A 22,413-nucleotide genomic window follows, 5' to 3' on the forward strand; every position below is an offset into this window, starting at 1 on the left:
CACTTCGCCTGGCCCAGTCCAGGCTGAGCTGGGTTCGGGCCACATCCCCAGCGGGGCACATGGACCACTGGGTTCCTCGAGAACCCAGGCTGCACTGGCAGGAGCAGCCCGGTTCTGGGCTTGTTTCTGGGCTTGGGATGCAACCGCGTTCATGGTGCATGTCAGGTCCAGGGCTGCATCAGAGCTTGGGCTTTCCTCCTGCATGTGGGCGGTGCTGTCAGGTCTGAGGGCTGGTCCTGGTCTGCGAATGCTGCAAGCCTCGAGGTCCTGCGGCGCATCGAGCGTGTGCGGTCAGCGCAGGGCAGGGCAGCTCTCTGGGCTGAGTTGTGGCCTTGCCTGCCCAGATGCCTCCTCCAGGCTGGCTGCACCCACACATGCTGAGGGACTTGTAAGAAGTGATCTTTGCAGCTGATGACAACTCAACAGGCCCTGCAACTGCTCCAACCCTCCAACGGAGGCGGCAGTTGCTCCAAGTCTCATGACGGAGCCCGCAGTTGTTTCAACCCTGGTGACAGGCCCTGCCGTTGTGACGGGCCCTGTGGTTGCTCCAGCCCTTACACTGGCTGCTGGTTGAGCGGAGCCAGGAGTGACGTGGTCAAATGCTGAACGTACAAAGGCTGCTCTCGGGGAGCGTGAGCAACCAGGAAGGTGGCTGAACAGAGCCAGCAAACAGACTGTGGCACGGCCGTTGGCGCAGGGAGGGTGAGCAGGGAAGGCAGAGCCTCCCTCTCCACTCGGGAGACCACCTCACCTATCGGCTTCCTCCTTGACGACTAACCTAGCCATGGCCTCCACCAGGAACAAAGCCCTTGCCAAAAAGAACGCAGCTACCAAATCTGAGTGCCTCCCCAGAAATACAGCTGCTCGGGTCTCGGGCCGCAGGGAGTGCCTGAGCCTGCTGCTGCCATCGCAGGGCGGCAGAGATACCACCTGCATGAGGTGAGAGCAGGTGGATGGATGGTGTGCTCAGCCTGGTGGCAGAGCTCTCGGGGGAGCTGGAGAGGCTAAGCAATGCCAGGGAAGTGCAGTCGTAGAATGGTTTGGGCTGGAAGGGACCTTTCAGATCATCTAGTTCCAACCTCTGCTATAGGCACGGATGCCTCCCACCAGACCAGGCTGTTCACAGCTCCATGCAGCCTGGCTTTCAATGCTTCCAGGGAGGGGGCATGCACAACCTCGCTGGGCAACCTGTTCCAGTGGCTCACCACTCTCACAGTAAAGCATTACTTCCTAGTATCTAGCCCAAATCTACCCTCTTCCAGCCTAAAGCCGTTTCCCCTTGTCCCGTCGCAACATGCCCTTATAAAATGTCCCTCCCCAGCTTTTCTGTAGTCCCCAGTCGAGAACTGATGGGCCGCTGTAAGGTCTCCTTGGAACCTTCTCTTCTCCAGCCTGAACAGCCCAAAGCTCCCTCATCCTGTCGCCATCGGGGAGGTGCTCCAGCCTTCTGATCATCTTCATGGCCCTCCCCTGGCCCTGCTCCAACAATGTCCTTTTTGTGTTGGGGGTTCCAGAACTGAACGCAATAGTAATGTCAAACTTAGTTGCATGGTTTAGTGAGCAATATCGGTGAGAGGTGCAAAGTTGGACTAGGTGATCTTAGAGGTCTTCTGAGAGAAAAGAAGGAGATGTACAGAAAATGGAAGAAGGGTTGTGTATCCTGGGAGGAATACAGGACTGTTGTCCATGTGTGTAGAGATAGGATTAGGAAAGCCAAAGCCCAGATGGAGCTGAACTTGGAGAGGGATGTGAAAGATTACAAGAAGGTACATAGGCAATAAGACACATGCCAAGGAGAGTGTTCCCCCTCTGATGAAAGGTAACAGGGAGCTGGCTTCCTCAGACACAGAAAAAGCTGAGATATTCAGTAAGTGCTTTGCCTCAGTTTTCATGGGTGGTCAGGCTTCCCATGTCTGGCAGGACCATGAGCCTCTAAGTGAAGGTGTGGGGAGTGGTTTCTGTCCCACTGTAGCGGTGGACCAAGTCCAAGTCCTCCTCATGAAACTGAATGTATGTAAGTCCAAGGGGCCAAATGATATCCATCCTAGGTCTCTGAAACAGATGTCATTGATCTCATTCCCCGAGCCGCTCTCCATCATATTTCAAAAATCATGGCTGTCTGGTGAAGTCCCCGGTGACTGGAGGAAGGGAAACGTCACTCCCATGTTTAGGAAAGGGAGAAAGGAAGACCCGGGAAACCACAGGCCGGTGAGTCTCACCTCTGTGCCTGGGAAGATGATGGAGCAGATCTTCCTAGGAGCTATGTTAAGGCACATATGAGATAAAGAGGTGATACGAGACGGCCAGCATGGCTTCACCAAGGGCAGATCGTGCCTGACCAATCTGGTGGCCTTCTATGATGGAGTGATGGGTTTGGTAGATGGGGAAGGGCGGTGGAGGCTGCAAGGCCTTTGACATGGTGCCTCACCACATCCTTCTCTCAATACTGGAGAGGTGTGGATCTGAAGGATGGACTGTTCGTGGATTAGGAATCGGCTGGCTGGACGCAGCCAAAGAGTTGTGATCTACGGTTCTGCGTCAGGCTGGTCTCAAGCGATGTCCCTCAGGGGTCGGACTAGGGACCGGTGCTCTTTAACATCTTCATCAATGACAGATGATGGCATCGAGTGCACCCTCAGCAAGTTTGTGGATGACACCAAGCTGCGCGGTGCAGTTGATACATGGGAAGAAAGGGAAGCCATCCAGAGGGACCTGGACAAGCTGGGTAAGCGTGCCCATGAAAACCTAATGAGGTTCAATAAGGCTAAGTGCAGGGTGCTGCACTTGGGTCAAGGCAATCCCAGGTACTTATACAAACTAGGGGAAGATCTCCTGGAGAGCAGCCCTGCAGACAAAGACTGGTCCTGGAAAACAAGGAGCTGCACAGGAGCCAGCAGTGTGCGCTTGCAGCCCGGAAGGCCAACTGTGTTCTGGGCTGCATTAAAAAAGGGGTAGCCAGCAGGTAGAGGGAGGTGATCATCCCCCTCTACTCAGCTCTTGTGAGGCCCCATCTGGCATCTTGTGTCCAGGCCTGGAGCCCCCAGTACAGGAAGGATGTGGAGCTATTGGAGCAGGTCCAGAGGAGGGCCACTAAGATGACCAGAGGGCTGGAGCACCTCTCCTGTGAGGAAAGGTTGAGGGAACTGAGCTTGTTTAGCTTGGAGAAGACAAGGATCCGGGGAGACCTCATTGTGAGGTCTTGAAGGGAGCATATAAGAAGGAGGGAGTACGACTGTTTAAAAGGGTGGAGAGTGATAGGACAAGGGGGAATGGTTTTAAACTGAGACAGGGAAGGTTTAGGTTAGATATTAGGGGGACGTTTTTCACACAGAGGGTGGTGACACACTGGAACAGGTTGCCCAAGGAAGTTGTGGATGCCCCATTCCTGGCGGTATTCAAGGCCAGGCTGGATGTGGCTGTGGGCAGCCTGGTCTGGTGGTTGGCGAACCTGCACACAGCAGGGGGTTGAAACTCAATGATCGCTGTGGTCCTTTTCAACCCAGGCCATTCTATGATTCTATGATTCAACCTTAAAGACTCGAGGATCTCTAATTCTAGGATTCTAACAACAGGAGGAGGAAGAGGCAAAACTCACAGAGGCGACAATAACCATTTAACTACTGACCATGGGTGTGCTGAGAGATATGTGAAAAGACTTCAGCCGTCACGCGAGTGAGCACTGTGCCCCCTGGCTGCTCTGATAACTGGAGAATGAGGGCCCTGGCCTAGACTTAGCGGGCAGCAAAGCCAGGCATCTGGGATCCATTTGAAAGGAAGGGGACACTGACAAAGCAATTGGAAATGGAATATCTGTTTTCATGGCATGGAAGTGATTCTTTCTCAGCCACGGAGGAAAAGTAAACTTTCAAAGAAGATCTGGTGCGTTACCCAGGCAAGTAGAAAGGTGTCATGAACATGACATGAGCCAGCAGTGTGCCCAGGTGGCCAAGAAGGTCAATGGCATCCTGGCTTGCGTCAGAAACAGTGTTGCCAGCAGGAACAGGGAAGTGATTGTCCCCCTGTACTCAGCTCTGGTGAGGCCGCCCTTCGAGTACTGTGCTCCGTTTTGGGCCCCTCGCTGCAAGAATGACCCTGAGGCCCTGGAGCGTGTTCAAAGAAGGGCAATCAAGCTGGTGGGGTGTCTGAAGCACAGGCCTTATGAGATGCACAGCTAAAGGAGCTGGGATTGTTCAGCCTGGAGAAGAAGAGGTTCAGGGGAGACCTTATTGCTCTCTATAACTACCTGAAGGGCGGTTGTAGTGAGCTGGGGGTTGGCCTCTTCTCTCGTGTAACTAGTCATAGGACTAGAGGGAATGGCTTAAAACTGTGCCAGCAGAAATTCAGGCTGGACGTTAGGAAATACTACTTTTCCGAAAGAGTGGTCAGGCACTGGAGTGGGCTGCCCAGCGAGGTGGTGGAGTCACTGACTCTGGAAATGTTCAAGGAATGTTTGGACGTTGTGCTGAGGGATATGGTTTAGTGAGAATTATTGGTGATAGGTGGATGGTTGGACTGGAGGATCTTGTAGGTCTTTTCGAACCTTTGCATTTCTGTGATTCCACGATTCTGTGTCGAGGGAAACCTGAGGGAACTAGCTGTGCTTGGAGGTGATGCATAATATTGAACAAAGACAAAAGATAAATGGAGACTGGACGTTGGGAAGAAATTCTTGAATCGGAGGGCAGTGGTGCACTGGAATAGGTTGCTCAGAGAAGCTGTGGAGCTGTTACCCTCTTGCTTGGGAGATGAAGGCCTGCACCCACATCCCCCATGAGGTGGTGACCATGATGCCACAGGGGGTGGCAGGGAGCAGCCCTTGTGACCCACAGGGCCGGGAATCAGGCCTACTTCTGGTGCCAAACTTGAATGGACTTGGACAAGTTCAGATTCACAGCAGCATTTCTTAGTTTAGGGACTCCTCTGGGTTCAGGGAATTGGGATCCACGTGGAAGAGATGGTCATGTCCACAGGAACAAGCTTAGAAAAATGTTTATAAAGAAAGAAATACGGAAATGTTGTAAAAACAAACAAGATGCCTGCTAGTTGCCACAGCTATACTCACTGGTCTTCTTCCAATCCCCTTAAACCTCTCCCTCTACCTACCATTTACAAGGCAAACGGCATTGCAGGGCAAAAAGCAGAGCTCAATATGCTTTGCCAGTGCTCTCTATTAACAGTTACATCTTTTGAGGTGGTCACAGATCCTCTGCCAGGTTGGATTTCACCTCACCCAACACAGTTTTTCCAACTCAGTTTAGATGTAGACTTGAAGGGAACGGTGGCACGGGTAGGCCAGTTTCCCTCCCCTGTGACTGCAGAATGGTTGAAGCTTTGATGCCTGTGGATGAATGTTTCATCTGAGATGGACAAACCCAAAGACAAATGCTCATCGTTCCACAAGGCACGATGCCAGCCTGTATTTCATCTCTGGCTCGACTCATCACTGCTGAGTGAACTTCAGGGGCTTATTTCATTTCTTCTCAAACTCCTGGAATTCCTCACCTTTAACAGAATTTCCCTAAGGTTGCCTAGTAGAAGTATTCAACACGCAGGTTAAATGAAAAATAAAATAATACTTTTAATAAAGGAACAAAAAGGAATGACAAAATTTTGAGGAAGAGGGAGCAGGCAGGTTTTGTCTTCGGAGAAATAAAAATGGCCAAAAGGGCACTGCAGTGAAAAGGCACCAAAGGAAGCTGAGCTTATCTGCAGTCACGAAAGCTCAAGCCATGGTGGAAGGAATGCGCTTGGGCAGTCCATGCTTCATGAATGTGCCTGGGCAGTCCACAGTTCACAAACAGTACATCTGGGGGTTTTCCTTCTCGTATTCCAAGTAACTGGAATCTTCGTACTGAATCACATATGTATCTGCAAGTGTGGAAGACTTTCACTTTGTCTTAGCTAAGCTATGATGCACATCATTAATATTTTTCCTGCTGCCCACAACAAGAAGTAGACTGGAGGAGCTGTGCACGTGGGACAAACACTGAAGATACGATGCTCAGCTCATGGCAACGGTACTACAGCAGAGGTGGTTGCCACAGAATCACAGAAAAGCTTGGGTTGGAGGCAACCTTAAAGAAGTTGAACTAGTTCCAACCACTTGCTATGGGCAAGGTTGCCACAATATAAGATTAGAATAGGGTGCCATCCAGCGCGGCCTTGAATGCCTCCAGGGATGGGGCATTTACAGCTTCTCTGAGCAATCATGAAGGTGCACAAGTTCAGAGCTCATTCAGTTCTGCAGGGGAGGCTGTGACTCCAGCGCATCAGGTATACTGCTCTTGACCAGAGTAAGCTCTCTGAAAAGCTGACTGATGTCAAAGCTCTTTCTAAGCTCTCTCAAATTTTGCCTCCTTATCCCCTGAATTTAGCATCTTGAGTGAACACAAGGATCTTCTGAGGTGTCTAAAGGACCCCCAGTGCTCAGCTAGGTAAAGCATCGTTTGCAAACCAGGCTCTGATTCGCAATGCCTGCAGCGCATGGATGCAAAGCCATTGGAAATGCATGGCAGCTGCCCACAGAAGCTGTATCCCAAGGGAATCAAGTCTTTTGCTGAGCTTTTTTCCTTCTTTTTATTTTTTTTTTTTTGGGGGGGGGGACGACGAAGGGGGTCAGCATTTCAGTTTTTAGAGATGGAAGACAAAATGTGCGCAGGAACAGGGGCAGCCCAGCAGCCACTATAAAGAACTGTTCAAACCCACCCCATTCTACAGCCCCGCTCTTGCTTCCCATGATTACCAGAAATACTTTGCAGTCTTACTTTGCAGGCGGCATTTTAAAGCTCTGATTTCTTTTTCTATGTGACTACTTTTTCAACCAGGCCAGTGAAGATCTTTCCTAGGAGGCCACCCCACTACTCAGACAAAGAAAGATAAAGCAAAAAGACAAATTTTCCAGTGGGAAGGGTATTATTTCCAAGCATATATCATGATAACAAAATGTTGATTGTGCTGAAACTTTGGTGACAAATCAGAGCTGAGGAAATGCAATGAACAAATGGAGAGCTATGTTGTAGTAGCAGATAGAATAAAGAAGGATGATGCATGAAGGGTAAAAGATGATCACTGTAAGTTCATACAACCACACACTGCCACTTCAGAGGCTGTAGTACAGAACTGCAGAATTGTAGGGGTTGGAACGGACCACTGGGGATCACCGTGTCCAACGCCCCTGCCAAGGTAGGCTCAGCAGGTTGCACAGGAAGGCATCCAGACGGGCCATCCATACCAAGCCCACTAAAACATGTCCCTCAGTGCCAAATCTCCATGTTTCCTGCACGCCTCCAGGGATGGTGATTCCACTGCCTCCCTGGGCAGCGTGTTTCAGTGCATTTCCAGTAACAAACCTCTGAGTAAACTATTTCCTCTAAGAATTAATCTGCTCTTCTCTTCCAGATTAAAACCACTTCACCTTGTCCTATACCTACCAAACCGTGTACATAGTCACTCACAGCACACACTGGACACCAAATATGCTGTTGACATGAAAATGCAAACTGAACTCTTGAGAAACCTAGACTAGATTCAGACTAGAAATGCTAGTGTAGCTCCAGGGCTGCAGCCTTGACAAAGGGACAGCTCCACTCCTGCCGCTGGCCAGAGGAGCGTGGCCAGCAGGTTGAGGGAGGCCATAATTCCTGCCCTGACTGTGCACAGCCTGCCAGACCCACTGCTCTCTCGATTGAGGGCCCACGCCCATACGCTCTGTGAGGCGGTGACCGTGATGTCACAGTGGGTGTCACAGAGCGGCCATTGTGACGCGTGAAGCTTGGAGCAGAGCAAAGGCTGCCGGGCTCAGGCGGAGCGTCAGTGCGGTCTGGTGAGGCGCAGAGAGAGGAGGGACTCTCGCAGTGCTCGCTATCAACGCACAATCATGTCCAATAGGAAGCGGAAGGCCTCCTGCACGGAGGAGCCAGGTGAGAGCACAGCATTCCTGAGCCCAGCTCCCGACGCTGGGCAGAGGGGTGCTGGGGCTCTGCCTGTGGCTGAGAGCTGAGAGGGGAGGAAGGGGCAGGCAGGAGCTCCCAGACAGGCATGGGGCAGGGCCCCTCTGCTCCTTGGCAAGGGGGCCCAGCTTGGGATGTGGCTGCCTTGGGCCTGCCGTGGCCCCTTCCCCTCCACCGCCTCCAGCCAGCACGGCAGGCCCGGAGCAGGACCCTGGGGACGGCCCTCAGGGACACCTGGCCCCGCCAGCTGCTCACCGCTGCTCACATTTGCTCTCTCCTCTGCAGTGTGTGTGCTGTGTGGCCGGGCAGATGTCGACCCAGACATCTGTGGGCACATGCTTTCTGAAAGTGGGATTCACGTCCATGAGTTCTGCTTGGTGAGTTCCCCCATGGGCTCCTTCCAGATTCCCACCGGGGATGTTCCTTTCCTTTCTGTCCTAATGAGATCCTGCTCTTTTCTCTTCTACAGGGTTTTGCCAACATCGTTTCTGAAGCAACACCAAGTCAGTCGGGATCTGTGGGCCTCCCTGTTGCTGCCATCAGACGTGCAGTCAAACGGGCCACCATGCAGGTGAGGACCTGCACGGAGCAGGCAGATTTGTGCCAGGAGGGGCTCACACCAGCTTAGTCTAGACCAAGGAAAGCAATGGCAGCCCTTCCAACCACCTCCATGACAAAGTGCTGCCACAGGAGATGAGCCCTGTCTGCTAGGCATCTTCGTAGAATGTGACCCAGCTGGCTGTGCCCAGAGGCGTGGGGCCAGCCACAGAGGCCCTGAGTCTGTGGCTGACGGGGTTGTTCTGCTCTTTCCAGCAATGCTTTGTTTGTGGCGAGAGGGGAGCTACCATCACATGCATACAGAGGGGCTGTGAGCGAAGCTTCCATCTGCCCTGCACCATGGACGGGGAATGTGTCGTCCACTTTTTTGGGGACCACTGGTAAGGGCTGTCAGCAGCCAAGCCGCAGAGGAACCCACAGTTACGCCTCCCAGCAGCCTTCCAGAGCCAGAGACAGGGCCGGAGGCTCCTTCCTGCTCCTCTGCCCTCCTCAAAGCACTTCTCACCATGACCACACCTTCCATCTTCCCCTAGGACCTTCTGTTGGGAGCACCGCCCTCACCAGGACGAGGACGAAGCTCCGGCAGAAGGCACCAACTGCCTCATCTGCCTTGAGCCTGTGGGGAACAGCTTGTCCTATCACACCCTGGTGTGCCCAGCGTGCCAAGATGCCTGGTTCCACAGGCGCTGCATCCAGGTAGGAGCCCTCCCCTCACCCTGATAGGCACGCTTGGTGCTCAGCAGCACCAGGCACTGCTCACGCTCACCCTGCTTGTGCTTCTCCTGCAGCAACAGGCCTCAACTGCAGGTGCTTTGTGCTTCAACTGCGCCGGTTGTCGAAACAACACACTGTTCTTTGCAGGAATGGCCATTCTGGGGATCCAAATCCCATACAGGTCGGTGTCCTCCTGCCCACTTTGGCTGACATGAAGGCTGTCGTGCTGAGGCTGCCCAGGGACTGCCTTGGCAGGCCTGGTCCTTGGCTATCTCATGAACACGTGCCCCAGCTTCATAGAGAATCTGGAAGTACAGTTGGGGTGGATAGGTTTGGATAACCTTGGATCTGATGCTGGGGACACTGGGGGCTCATCACTTCCCCTCCCTTCTCTTGTAGAAGACCGGCATGGGATGACAATGATGCATATGAATCGCTTTTCCAGAGGCACAGCCGCTGCGATGCCAGCGAATGCCTTTACCATGGAGGCAGAGAGCAGGCAGAGGGAAGGGGGTGAGTTACCGCAGCAGCTCTCTGTGGCTCTGGGGGGGATCTCAGCCTCACCACAGGCTGGCGGAGCAAGGGCTGAGCACCAGGGATGTGCTGTGCCGGGCACTCCATGGCTTGGCTCACTTGGTCCTCACGGCCACAACCGCTTTGCTTCCCCAGGCCCTGGCAGCTGCTCCTGTGCAGCTCCTGCGCTGCTGAGGGCACCCACCGACGGTGCTCCCACTTGAATAACAGAAGAGCCACGTGGGAGTGCGACAGCTGTGCTGGCCTGGGTACCGGTAAGAAGCAATCAGCCGCGTGGCACCGTGCTGGGGCCAGGCAAGGCCTGGCAGCAAGTGCTCAAGGCAGCTTTGCCACAGTCTGTCTGCCCCAAGCAGGATGGCAGATCCCACTGTGGTGCTGCAGCTTCAGACTCAGGACCTCCCTGCCTCTCCTTACAGCCTCCAGCACCAACAGCGAGCTCGCCGGTCCCAGCACCGCCAGCCAGAGGGCTTTGGAGCCACCCAGCGGCTCCCCGGAGCCTGAGAGCTTGAGCTCCATGCCCGCCAGCCAGGCAGCATTGGGGACATCACAGAGTTCCCAGCTGCCCGAGCCCAGCGACCTGCCCAGTGTGCCCGAGACTGAGCAGGAGACAAACGGCCCACGAGCATCAGAGGATCGGGCTACCTCTGAGCAGCTGCGAGGACGCCGTGGGAGCAGACGAACAGCAGCAGCAAGTGCTGAGAGCGACTCCCACACATCCAGGCAGAGGGCGTCAGGGTCCTCCGGGGCGCCTCCGGCAGCTGCACGCAGAAGACGTCCCAGGCAGCGAGGAAGAAATCGCACACGAAGCCGCTCCCCGCTGCAAGATCGGGCCCCGAGTTCCCAGAGCCGGCCAAGAAGACGCCGTGGCAGCCGGCACATGCCAGCCCCAGGGGAGCAGAGCGGCACCCGCAGGTCGACAAGGTCTGCCACTTCGAGATCCCCGAGGGCTTCCAGAGTGCCCGGACGCAGGGGACCGTCCAGGCAGCGAGGGCGCTCCCGCACCCAAAGCCGTCCTCCGCAGAGACGTCGGGCTTCCAATTCCCGCAGCTCACCCCAAAGAGGCAGCAGGAGCCGGGCCCAACAGCGGAGGCGGTGCCGGGAATGAAGCTGCTCCCAGGAACAACGTCAGAGGCAAAGTCCCCACAGACAGCCCCCAAGTCTGCGTAGGAGCAGCCGTGCGCCCGTCGTAGAATGGGTTGAAAAGACTACAACGATCATCTAGTTTCAACCCCCCTGCTATCTGCAGGGTCATACCCCCCTCCCATCTCCCCTGCTTGCTCTGGTCCCAAAAGTCCAACACAATAAAGATCAGAGTTCCCCCCCCCCCCCAAACACATTTGTCAGCTTCATCCTTCCCTGCTTTTGCTGAGCTGGGCACAACTAGGGACCTTGACTGCACGGTTCTCTCCTCCATGAACGTGTTATCCCAGACCTCACTTCGCCTGGCCCAGTCCAGGCTGAGCTGGGTTCGGGCCACATCCCCAGCGGGGCACATGGACCACTGGGTTCCTCGAGAACCCAGGCTGCACTGGCAGGAGCAGCCCGGTTCTGGGCTTGTTTCTGGGCTTGGGATGCAACCGCGTTCATGGTGCATGTCAGGTCCAGGGCTGCATCAGAGCTTGGGCTTTCCTCCTGCATGTGGGCGGTGCTGTCAGGTCTGAGGGCTGGTCCTGGTCTGCGAATGCTGCAAGCCTCGAGGTCCTGCGGCGCATCGAGCGTGTGCGGTCAGCGCAGGGCAGGGCAGCTCTCTGGGCTGAGTTGTGGCCTTGCCTGCCCAGATGCCTCCTCCAGGCTGGCTGCACCCACACATGCTGAGGGACTTGTAAGAAGTGATCTTTGCAGCTGATGACAACTCAACAGGCCCTGCAACTGCTCCAACCCTCCAACGGAGGCGGCAGTTGCTCCAAGTCTCATGACGGAGCCCGCAGTTGTTTCAACCCTGGTGACAGGCCCTGCCGTTGTGACGGGCCCTGTGGTTGCTCCAGCCCTTACACTGGCTGCTGGTTGAGCGGAGCCAGGAGTGACGTGGTCAAATGCTGAACGTACAAAGGCTGCTCTCGGGGAGCGTGAGCAACCAGGAAGGTGGCTGAACAGAGCCAGCAAACAGACTGTGGCACGGCCGTTGGCGCAGGGAGGGTGAGCAGGGAAGGCAGAGCCTCCCTCTCCACTCGGGAGACCACCTCACCTATCGGCTTCCTCCTTGACGACTAACCTAGCCATGGCCTCCACCAGGAACAAAGCCCTTGCCAAAAAGAACGCAGCTACCAAATCTGAGTGCCTCCCCAGAAATACAGCTGCTCGGGTCTCGGGCCGCAGGGAGTGCCTGAGCCTGCTGCTGCCATCGCAGGGCGGCAGAGATACCACCTGCATGAGGTGAGAGCAGGTGGATGGATGGTGTGCTCAGCCTGGTGGCAGAGCTCTCGGGGGAGCTGGAGAGGCTAAGCAATGCCAGGGAAGTACAGTCGTAGAATGGTTTGGGCTGGAAGGGACCTTTCAGATCATCTAGTTCCAACCTCTGCTATAGGCACGGACGCCTCCCACCAGACCAGGCTGTTCACAGCTCCATGCAGCCTGGCTTTCAATGCTTCCAGGGAGGGGGCATGCACAACCTCGCTGGGCAACCTGTTCCAGTGGCTCACCACTCTCACAGTAAAGCATTACTTCCTAGTATCTAGCCCAAATCTACCCTCTTCCAGCCTAAAGCCGTTTCCCCTTGTCCCGTCGCAACATGCCCTTATAAAATGTCCCTCCCCAGCTTTTCTGTAGTCCCCAGTCGAGAACTGATGGGCCGCTGTAAGGTCTCCTTGGAACCTTCTCTTCTCCAGCCTGAACAGCCCAAAGCTCCCTCATCCTGTCGCCATCGGGGAGGTGCTCCAGCCTTCTGATCATCTTCATGGCCCTCCCCTGGCCCTGCTCCAACAATGTCCTTTTTGTGTTGGGGGTTCCAGAACTGAACGCAATAGTAATGTCAAACTTAGTTGCATGGTTTAGTGAGCAATATCGGTGAGAGGTGCAAAGTTGGACTAGGTGATCTTAGAGGTCTTCTGAGAGAAAAGAAGGAGATGTACAGAAAATGGAAGAAGGGTTGTGTATCCTGGGAGGAATACAGGACTGTTGTCCATGTGTGTAGAGATAGGATTAGGAAAGCCAAAGCCCAGATGGAGCTGAACTTGGAGAGGGATGTGAAAGATTACAAGAAGGTACATAGGCAATAAGACACATGCCAAGGAGAGTGTTCCCCCTCTGATGAAAGGTAACAGGGAGCTGGCTTCCTCAGACACAGAAAAAGCTGAGATATTCAGTAAGTGCTTTGCCTCAGTTTTCATGGGTGGTCAGGCTTCCCATGTCTGGCAGGACCATGAGCCTCTAAGTGAAGGTGTGGGGAGTGGTTTCTGTCCCACTGTAGCGGTGGACCAAGTCCAAGTCCTCCTCATGAAACTGAATGTATGTAAGTCCAAGGGGCCAAATGATATCCATCCTAGGTCTCTGAAACAGATGTCATTGATCTCATTCCCCGAGCCGCTCTCCATCATATTTCAAAAATCATGGCTGTCTGGTGAAGTCCCCGGTGACTGGAGGAAGGGAAACGTCACTCCCATGTTTAGGAAAGGGAGAAAGGAAGACCCGGGAAACCACAGGCCGGTGAGTCTCACCTCTGTGCCTGGGAAGATGATGGAGCAGATCTTCCTAGGAGCTATGTTAAGGCACGTATGAGATAAAGAGGTGATACGAGACGGCCAGCATGGCTTCACCAAGGGCAGACAGTGCCTGACCAATCTGGTGGCCTTCTATGATGGAGTGATGGGTTTGGTAGATGGGGAAGGGCGGTGGAAGCTGCAAGGCCTTTGACATGGTGCCTCACCACATCCTTCTCTCAATACTGGAGAGGTGTGGATCTGAAGGATGGACTGTTCGTGGATTAGGAATCGGCTGGCTGGACGCAGCCAAAGAGTTGTGATCAACGGTTCTGCGTCAGGCTGGTCTCAAGCGATGTCCCTCAGGGGTCGGTCTAGGGACCGGTGCTCTTTAACATCTTCATCAATGACAGATGATGGCATCGAGTGCACCCTCAGCAAGTTTGTGGATGACACCAAGCTGCGCGGTGCAGTTGATACATGGGAAGAAAGGGAAGCCATCCAGAGGGACCTGGACAAGCTGGGTAAGCGTGCCCATGAAAACCTAATGAGGTTCAATAAGGCTAAGTGCAGGGTGCTGCACTTGGGTCAAGGCAATCCCAGGTACTTATACAAACTAGGGGAAGATCTCCTGGAGAGCAGCCCTGCAGACAAAGACTGGTCCTGGAAAACAAGGAGCTGCACAGGAGCCAGCAGTGTGCGCTTGCAGCCCGGAAGGCCAACTGTGTTCTGGGCTGCATTAAAAAAGGGGTAGCCAGCAGGTAGAGGGAGGTGATCATCCCCCTCTACTCAGCTCTTGTGAGGCCCCATCTGGCATCTTGTGTCCAGGCCTGGAGCCCCCAGTACAGGAAGGATGTGGAGCTATTGGAGCAGGTCCAGAGGAGGGCCACTAAGATGACCAGAGGGCTGGAGCACCTCTCCTGTGAGGAAAGGTTGAGGGAACTGAGCTTGTTTAGCTTGGAGAAGACAAGGATCCGGGGAGACCTCATTGTGAGGTCTTGAAGGGAGCATATAAGAAGGAGGGAGTACGACTGTTTAAAAGGGTGGAGAGTGATAGGACAAGGGGGAATGGTTTTAAACTGAGACAGGGAAGGTTTAGCTTAGATATTAGGGGGACGTTTTTCACACAGAGGGTGGTGACACACTGGAACAGGTTGCCCAAGGAAGTTGTGGATGCCCCATTCCTGGCGGTATTCAAGGCCAGGCTGGATGAAGCCCTAGGCAGCCTGATCTGGAGGGTGGCAACCAGCACATAGCAGCAATTGGAATGTGATGATCTTTAAGGTCCCTTCCAACCATAAGTCACTTTGTGACTCTATGATTCTTACACCTTAAATCAAAAACCAAAGGCCAACAACATCCACACAATCAATAATACTTGTTTATGTAGCATGCCAATTCAAGGTGATACTTTTAAACTGGTGGACATGTTTACAGGGAAGATGTTGATTTTGGCTACAGCTAGATAGTTCATCTTGTTTAAATATAAACAAGTATGTCCATGCAGCCTCCTGGATTAAATTATTTTAAAAAGTCCAGCCTTGTGGAAAAAAGGAGTAGCTGTAGGAAACAACAAAGCCAGGCAATTAGCTTCAAGGCAGCTCCCTCTCAAGGGTGCAGATGAGTGTTCATGGTATTTTTGTATTTGTACTGTTCTAATTTATTTTATTTACTGTTTCAGGTCAGAGGCTTAGGAAAAATATCCTGTAGCTATGAAAAAACTCTTCTTGTACTTAACAGGGGCAGAGGATCTTGAGGTTAGACCTTTACTTTTTCTGCCAGGAGGAGAATTTTGTGAGCAAAAAATAAGCTTCAGTGTGACAAACTGCCTGAAACCACCCACTTGGTTTAAATTGGAGGAACAGCTTTTCCTAGTAAAGTTTTTAGCTCAAATTCTCCCTTTTGTCATCCCTTTTTCTGCAGTTTCACTGCTCTGATGTTGCTGGTAAAAAAATTTTGACTGACAACACTCATCAGAAAAAGAAGTGTTACAAGAAATGGATTAAATTTCTTAGGATCTGAGTAAATGAGAATTTGAGTAGGTAGCAACTTATATACTAGTGGCAAGGGGCTCTCTCTGAGAGCTTGCAAAGCAGATGAAGAAGACTGATATAGACCAGAAAACTCAACCATAAAGCACATTTGAAAATGCAGATGTACAAGGCAAAGTTATTCAGTTTCTGCCTTTGGGTAGAATAATTGCTGTGTGAAACATTAGTGAATCAGCATGAATGTTTCATAAGTTTGAATTTATAAAATATTTCTGATTTTCCTGTACACATGCCTTTCAAAGATAACTTTCAAGTGCTTGTTGTATTATGCATCTCACTTTTCAAGAGAACAGCATGATTTCCTTGAAGACATACCCGTTTAGAGAGTTGCCATGGCAATTTGTTCCCACCCCCCAAAAATGCTTAAAAACAGATTTTTCCATTGTCTTCTGATTTCTACAGATTACAACACACTTTGCTTTTCTCTCTTCCCTAGAGCAACTCTAGGTGAGCGCACAGTAAAAAAGAAAGAAAAATCGTTTTTTTCTTTTAATTTCCTTCTGATGGAAGCAGAAAGATTCTTCTTTCAAACTTGAGTCACAACGAAGACAGAATTCTCTTAGTGTTTGAAAGAATCATTTATTAGCATGATTATTTTTACTCCCAGGAGAACCCTGGTAAAATTGCCTGTGCAAACACAAAATCTCTTTTTACATATGCAAGGTAATTATTAATCCAATTAACCATCTGCATACCAGCATATTTAATTAGTTCTCAGAATTACCCTTTTCCTGCTGTAATTGAACTAACCACCTTGTGCAATCTGTAAATATGTCGAGACTTTTTTAAAATGAAAGATGGGCTTTGGAAAAAAAGGGATTAATTCAGGAAGTTTCCTCTCCCTCTCCCTCTCCCTCTCCCTCTCCCTCTCCCTCTCCCTCTCCCTCTCCCTCTCCCTCTCCCTCTCCCTCTCCCTCTCCCTTCCCTCCCCTCCCCTCCCCTCCCTTCCCCTCTCCTCCCTTCCCCTCTCCTCTCCTCTCCTCTCCTCTCCTCTCCTCTCCTCTCCTCTCCTCTCCTCTCCTCTCCTCTCCTCTCCTCTCCTCTCCTCTCCTCTCCTCTCCTCTCCTCTCCTCTCCTCTCCTCTCCTCTCCTCTCCTCTCCTCTCCTCTCCTCTCCTCTCCTCTCCTCTCCTCTCCTCTCCTCTCCTCTCCTCTCCTCTCCTCTCCTCTCCTCATTTTCTTCTTCTTCTTTTTCTTCTTCTTCTTTCTTTTAGACAAAAAAAATGCCTTCTGCCACCATAGAAAAGCAACCAAGCAATACTGAGGATTATATCATCAGATAGAATCATAGGATCATTAAGTTTGGAAAAGGCCTCTAGCATCATCTAGTCCAATCATCCACCTACCACCAATATTGCCCACAAGTATCAAACAGTATCAAATTATGGTCTTATTTCTAGAGGAAAAATAAAAGCAACAAAAATATCAATACAGTGATATTTTTATCCCCATTAACTTTTTAACAACTAAATGCTCTTTGATCGTTGTTAATTGCTTGGTCCTGGAGCATAATCCAACAGAGTATTTTGATTGGAGAACAGACTGCTCTGCTAGTAAACACTTCTTCTTTCCCTGTATTTATTGAAAACTAAAATGAGACACTAATAATTCTCGACAAGTCTTCTTCCAGTACCATTTTATATCAGAGCTTGTGCAGTGTTTGTAAAATAATGTTGCTCTTTCATGATTCTTATTTTAATTGCTTTGCTGGGGAGAGGGGTCAGCACAAGCTACGTGTTCTAATGGGTCTCCTTTGTACAGGAAACTCTGACTAACTGCATGGAACCAACATATGGGAATAGCTTTAACCAGAGCAGCTCCTTGAGGCTGGAGCCATTTCCACTGGTATGTGGAAAACAAAATAAGGTGTAAATAGGAATATTAGATGGGAGCTCAAATTGATTGGCCAACAAAGGCATCTGTTGTCACTTGAGATGACCTTGAGACATCCGACATATCCTCATGAGGTTGGTGTGTTTCAGACCTATGAGAGAATATGTCTTTCTGGGAACCACTGTAATAAACAGCCTTTGACTGTTACATTAAGAAAAATTGACCAGTGTTGATGCCTACACACAGGACTGGAGGTTTAACCACCTGCTCCCCCAGGGGCTCCTGATTAGGAATACCACCATTAGATGTCTATAACTGTTCCTGACCAAGCCACTGTAGTAAATGCTACTTTGACTATTCTACATGGCTTCTACACCCCATCCTAGTTGGTCACAGTCTGTGCAAGAGGAACACAATGGACACCTGCTTAATGAAGCTGATTACCCAAAGCATTTTCCTTCACCATCACAGAGGAATTCAGGAAATATCCCTGGCTGGGACAATTTACTCAAGCACAGAGGGAGCTCTGTGTCTGAGCGACATGTGACCCACAGAAAAACCAAATCAGACACTTTAAAATTGATATGAATTTTGGTTCATAAGTCAGGATAATCTAGCCCATGTGTTTGGAGCTGTAGCTAAGCCCTAACTCCTGATAATGTATCATACCCTGTACTCAGAGGGCAGTAAGGCTCTGGCACAGGCTGCCCAGAGAAGCTGTGGATGCCCCATCCCTGGAGGTGTCCAAGGTCAGGCTGGATGGGGCCCCGGACAGTCTAGTCTGATGCGTGGCAAGCAGCCCATGACAGGAGATGGCACTAGATGATCTTTAAAGTCCTTTCCAATCTAAGCCATTCTTTGATTCTATGATATCAGAAATACTACAGTAGATCAGCAGAGATGCTAGACTCACAGAGTGCAAGGATTAGTGATTTTTGGGTCTCTACAGCCTTTAGATGGCAAAAATTATCTGCTTCTCTCCCTGCTCCCCTCCCATTTGGGCAACTTAAACAATTACTGCTTCACTAAAGTAGTTCCTGCTTCCCTTTGCTATTATGTGTTCTGGAACAATGAACACAATCACTGGTTTCTAAATAGAATTTTGGTTGTGTGTTTGTAAATAGCTGGGGTGGGGTGGAGAGGCAATAAAGAATTTGCTATTTGCTTTCTCTCTCTAAATATATATGTGCCTGTAAATAAACACAAGCATTTGCTGCTTCCCAAGGATGGGTTATAACATGGCATATTGAAGTTTGTGGGATTTCATTTTTTTTTGCCTCCCAGATATGTCTGTGTTTTAATTACTAAATAATCTGACTGCAGCATTGATCCCACTGAACCAGACGCAATGTTAATTTTAGTAATGCAGTGTGCATGCAAGCAGCGAGGAGTTATGAATGCTGATTTCCTCTCTGCCTGCCCTTCTGCTTCACTCCAGTTTGAAAAGAAAAAAGCAAAAAGATTTGTATGTAAACAAGGATTACTGAACTGCAGTGAGTTTAAAGCTAAGACAAAAGTTTTTTAAGTGTTAAAGGTAATTTTGTGCAGTGCCTAGCCTTTCCATGAACAGTACCCATGCTCTGTCCCTCACTGCTCTATGGCTTTTCTCATCTTGTGGGGCTGCTTCCACTCACATCCAATGGTGCCCTAAACTCTCTCAGCAGGAAAATGTTTCTCATGGCTGTTTGGCACTCATGGCTTCAGTGATTGCAAGGCAGCTAAAGGCATAAGCTAGATCTATAAATACAACATTGGGTAGTTTAACCTCAGGGAAAATTGTTGAAAGCAAAAGATGTTGAAAGTGCCAGATTCCAAATATTGCTACCAAATCATAGAATCATAAGATGATAGAATCATTAAGGTTGGAAAAGACTACGAAGATCATCTAGTCCAACCATCAGCACGTTACTGATGCCTCTCAGTGCCACATCTACCCTTCTCGAGCAGCTCTAGGGACAGTGATTCCACCATCTCCTCTGGCAGCCTATTCCAATGCCTCACCACTCCTTCTGAGAAGAAATTTTTCTTAATATCCAACCTCAATCTTCTCTGATGCAACTTAAGGCCATTCCCTCTCATATTATCAGAGTTACCTGGGAGCAGAGGCCAAACCCCACCTCATCACAACTTCCCTTAAGGGAGCTGTGGAGAGTGATAACATCTCCACCGAGCCTTCTGTTCTCTGGACTGAAAACTCCCATTTCTCAGCTTCTCCCATAAAACTCATGCTCCAGACCCGTCACAGCTTCATTGCCTAGGGCATACTCCAGGGCTTCAATGCCTTTTCTGTAGTGAGCAAATGTTGACATGAATCTGAGAGGGATGGATGTATAAAAAGTTCAGTAATTCAGTGTTGTCATCAGTGGATGCCAGTACAGTGCTAGGAAAATGGGAAGCCAGTAGCCTACGTTCTTCTGCAACTGAATAATGCTGCATGTCATGAGCTAGCTCATCTTCTTCCTCTGGATTGCACTGTAGGTGTAAGGCAAGAACAGACCAGAGCACATGCACTACCGCATTCATCTTCTCATTTGACCTGAAGATGCCCCAGGAAAAGCATAATCATTTCAGTTCTCTCTCTTTGAAGCAAGAAAGCAGAGTGAAAGCAAACAAGTTCCTACTTGCCTGTGGATACCAAAGGAGGTTTAGCTGATTTTCTCAGGAGCCCTGTGAAGATGCTGCCACACTCCTGTAACTCATTCTGATGCTTTCAAGTCATGATGATGAACCTGCATGTGATTTTCACTTTTAATTCATCTGATTTCAGCTTCTGACCTTCTAGGGATTATAGTGAAGCAAGCCTTCCTTCTGTCTGATAATCAGATGTAATATCATAGTAGCAAGCGTGTTTGGCTGATAAATGCTGATTTTCAATTCTCTGATTCCTCTAGAATGGGGTTTTTAAGAGATGTTGCACCACCAGAGCTGTCAGAGCAGCATAAAACTAATAACCAACCTCTATTGTATCTTGATGATGTGACAATGGTACTGATGGTGCTTATTCTCAGTGAATATGAGGCAGCGTTTCTTTGATTGCTTATGGGAACACTTTACAGCTGAAGTATAATTTCATTTATTAGAGGCAGACAGCTTATAAAAATGTGTGAAACACAACAGGTACCAAAAGGAAAGCTTGAGAGACTAATGAGGCACAGGGCTCATACCTTTAAAGAAAATAAAGGTTTCTACAGACAAACGGCTGATGCAGTTTGTTTTTTTATAGACGTAAATCAATCAAAACATTCAAACCATGTTATCCTGGAGAGTTACAGCAAATGCATTTCATCTAAAATTATTGATGACTTTGCTTTTAAACAGAACATAGAACTAAAAGAAAAACAAGGAGAGGAAAAAAAATCCTTCAGACTCAAAAGAAATATTGCTGGAGTGAAATCCAATCCAGCAGAAGGGGAAAATGTTCACAAGTAAAATAATAATAGTATTGTTACAAAGCACCTTTTCCTTAGAACTCTCTCCTACTCTGTCTGAGCACTGAGGGACAGAATAAAAGCAAAATTTAATGTAAACACACTCAGCAGGCATATAAGAGTAAATGTGGGAACATAAAGACATGAAGGAGTGATGAAGGAGTGATGAAGGAGTGACAAAACTACCCTCAGCGGCCTGCAGAAGGGTTTGTGAGCCCATTTCCCAGCTGGTGAGGGGAAGTAGAATGGGGGAGTAGAGGTCAAGAGAGGAGTATGCGTGCTTCATCTTTGAATCATCAGTCCCACCATCCAAAAACCAATGCAATCTGAGCTAGAACAGCAAAGATAAGTATTAACATGAGTTTGTTTTTAGGTGGAAATCACATAGTCACAGAATTGCAGGTGTTGGAAAGGACCTCAAGAGATCATCAAGTCCAATCCTCCTGCTAAAGCAGGTACCCTACAATAGGTCACACAAGTATGTGTCCCGATGGGTTTTGACTACCTCCAAAGAAAGAGATTCCACAACCTCTCTGGGCAGCCTGTTCCAGTTCTCTGCCACCCTTACCTTAAACAAGTTCTTCTGCATGTGAGTACAGGCCATTACTCCTTGTCCTACTGTTATACACCACTGAGAAGCGCCTGGTCTCATTTATTTGTCTCTCACCTTCTTTCTGATTTTATAAACATTTATCAGATCCCCTCTCAGTCTTCTCTTCCCCAGGCTGAACAGACCCAGGTTACCCAGTCTTTCCTCATATGGGAGATGCTCCAGGCCCTTTATCATCTTTTTGGCCCTCCGCTGAACACCTTCTAGGAGATCCCTGATTTTTTTGAAATGGAGAGTCCAGAAGTGGACACAATATTCTAAATTTGGCCTCACCAGGGCAGAGTAGAGGGGCAGAATCACCTTCCTCGACCTGCTGGCCATGCTCCAGGATAACATGTGTCTTCTTGGCCATTAGGGCCACAAGAACATCCAGGTCCTTCTCAGCAGAGCTCATCTCCAGCAGGTCATTTCCTAATCTGTTCTGACCCTTGTGATTATTCTTCCCCAGATGCAAGATCTGCACTTGCTCTTGTTAGACATCAAGTTCCTCCTTGCCCAGCTCTCCAGTTTGTCCAGGTCTCACTGATAGGCAGTGCAGACTTTCAGTGTGTCAGCCACTCCTTCCAGCTTTGTATCATCAGCAAACTTGCTGAGGGTGGACTTTATCCCTTCATCCAGGTTACTGATGAAGTTGTCGAACAAGACTGGACTCAGCACTGAAGAATGAACCCAGCACCAAAGACCAGACCCAACACTGAAACAGTGGAGATGACCTAAACCTTAGACTGATACTGCACAATTTTGCCATCTCTGAGTTGGATTGGGAACTTCTGCTGGCATCCTTTTCCATGCTACAAATATCCTTCTGCCACACTACAAACATCCTTATGTCATGCTACAATTAGCTTTCTGCCACAGATATTAAACAATAGCTCTGGAGGTTCATCTGGAAATGTTGGCTTACTGCTCCCTTCACCCTGGGCATTTCTTCATATTGTTTTTAGGATATTATCTGTAATTTAGATGTAATTGTCTTAATCAAATATTTTCCTCCTGTGGGCCACTGTGTTGGGTACTAAGAGCCAAGTTTTCTAGCACACTTTTTTAATGCCTTTTAGCTTTGGATTATAACCTAATTAATATGTTGAGATTTTTCTGCCAG

The 22,413-nt window shown here is 49.9% G+C and overlaps 1 protein-coding gene across 1 annotated transcript; it reads left to right on the forward strand.

Annotated features, from left to right (window-relative positions):
- The first annotated feature begins 7,587 nt into the window (after positions 1–7,587).
- On the forward strand, positions 7,588–11,189 carry LOC149919365 (uncharacterized). Its single transcript, XM_090134398.1, has 8 exons — positions 7,588–7,919; positions 8,235–8,326; positions 8,419–8,520; positions 8,763–8,887; positions 9,041–9,203; positions 9,296–9,402; positions 9,621–9,734; positions 9,891–11,189. Exons 1-8 carry the CDS (start codon positions 7,877–7,879, stop codon positions 10,858–10,860), a joined length of 1,716 nt encoding a protein of 571 aa, XP_089990524.1. The 5' UTR covers positions 7,588–7,876; the 3' UTR covers positions 10,861–11,189.
- The last annotated feature ends 11,224 nt before the right edge of the window (positions 11,190–22,413 follow it).

This window comes from Phasianus colchicus, chromosome 1 (assembly GCF_987193195.1).
Source record: "Phasianus colchicus chromosome 1, bPhaCol1.hap1.1, whole genome shotgun sequence".
Classification (NCBI taxonomy): domain Eukaryota; kingdom Metazoa; phylum Chordata; class Aves; order Galliformes; family Phasianidae; genus Phasianus; species Phasianus colchicus.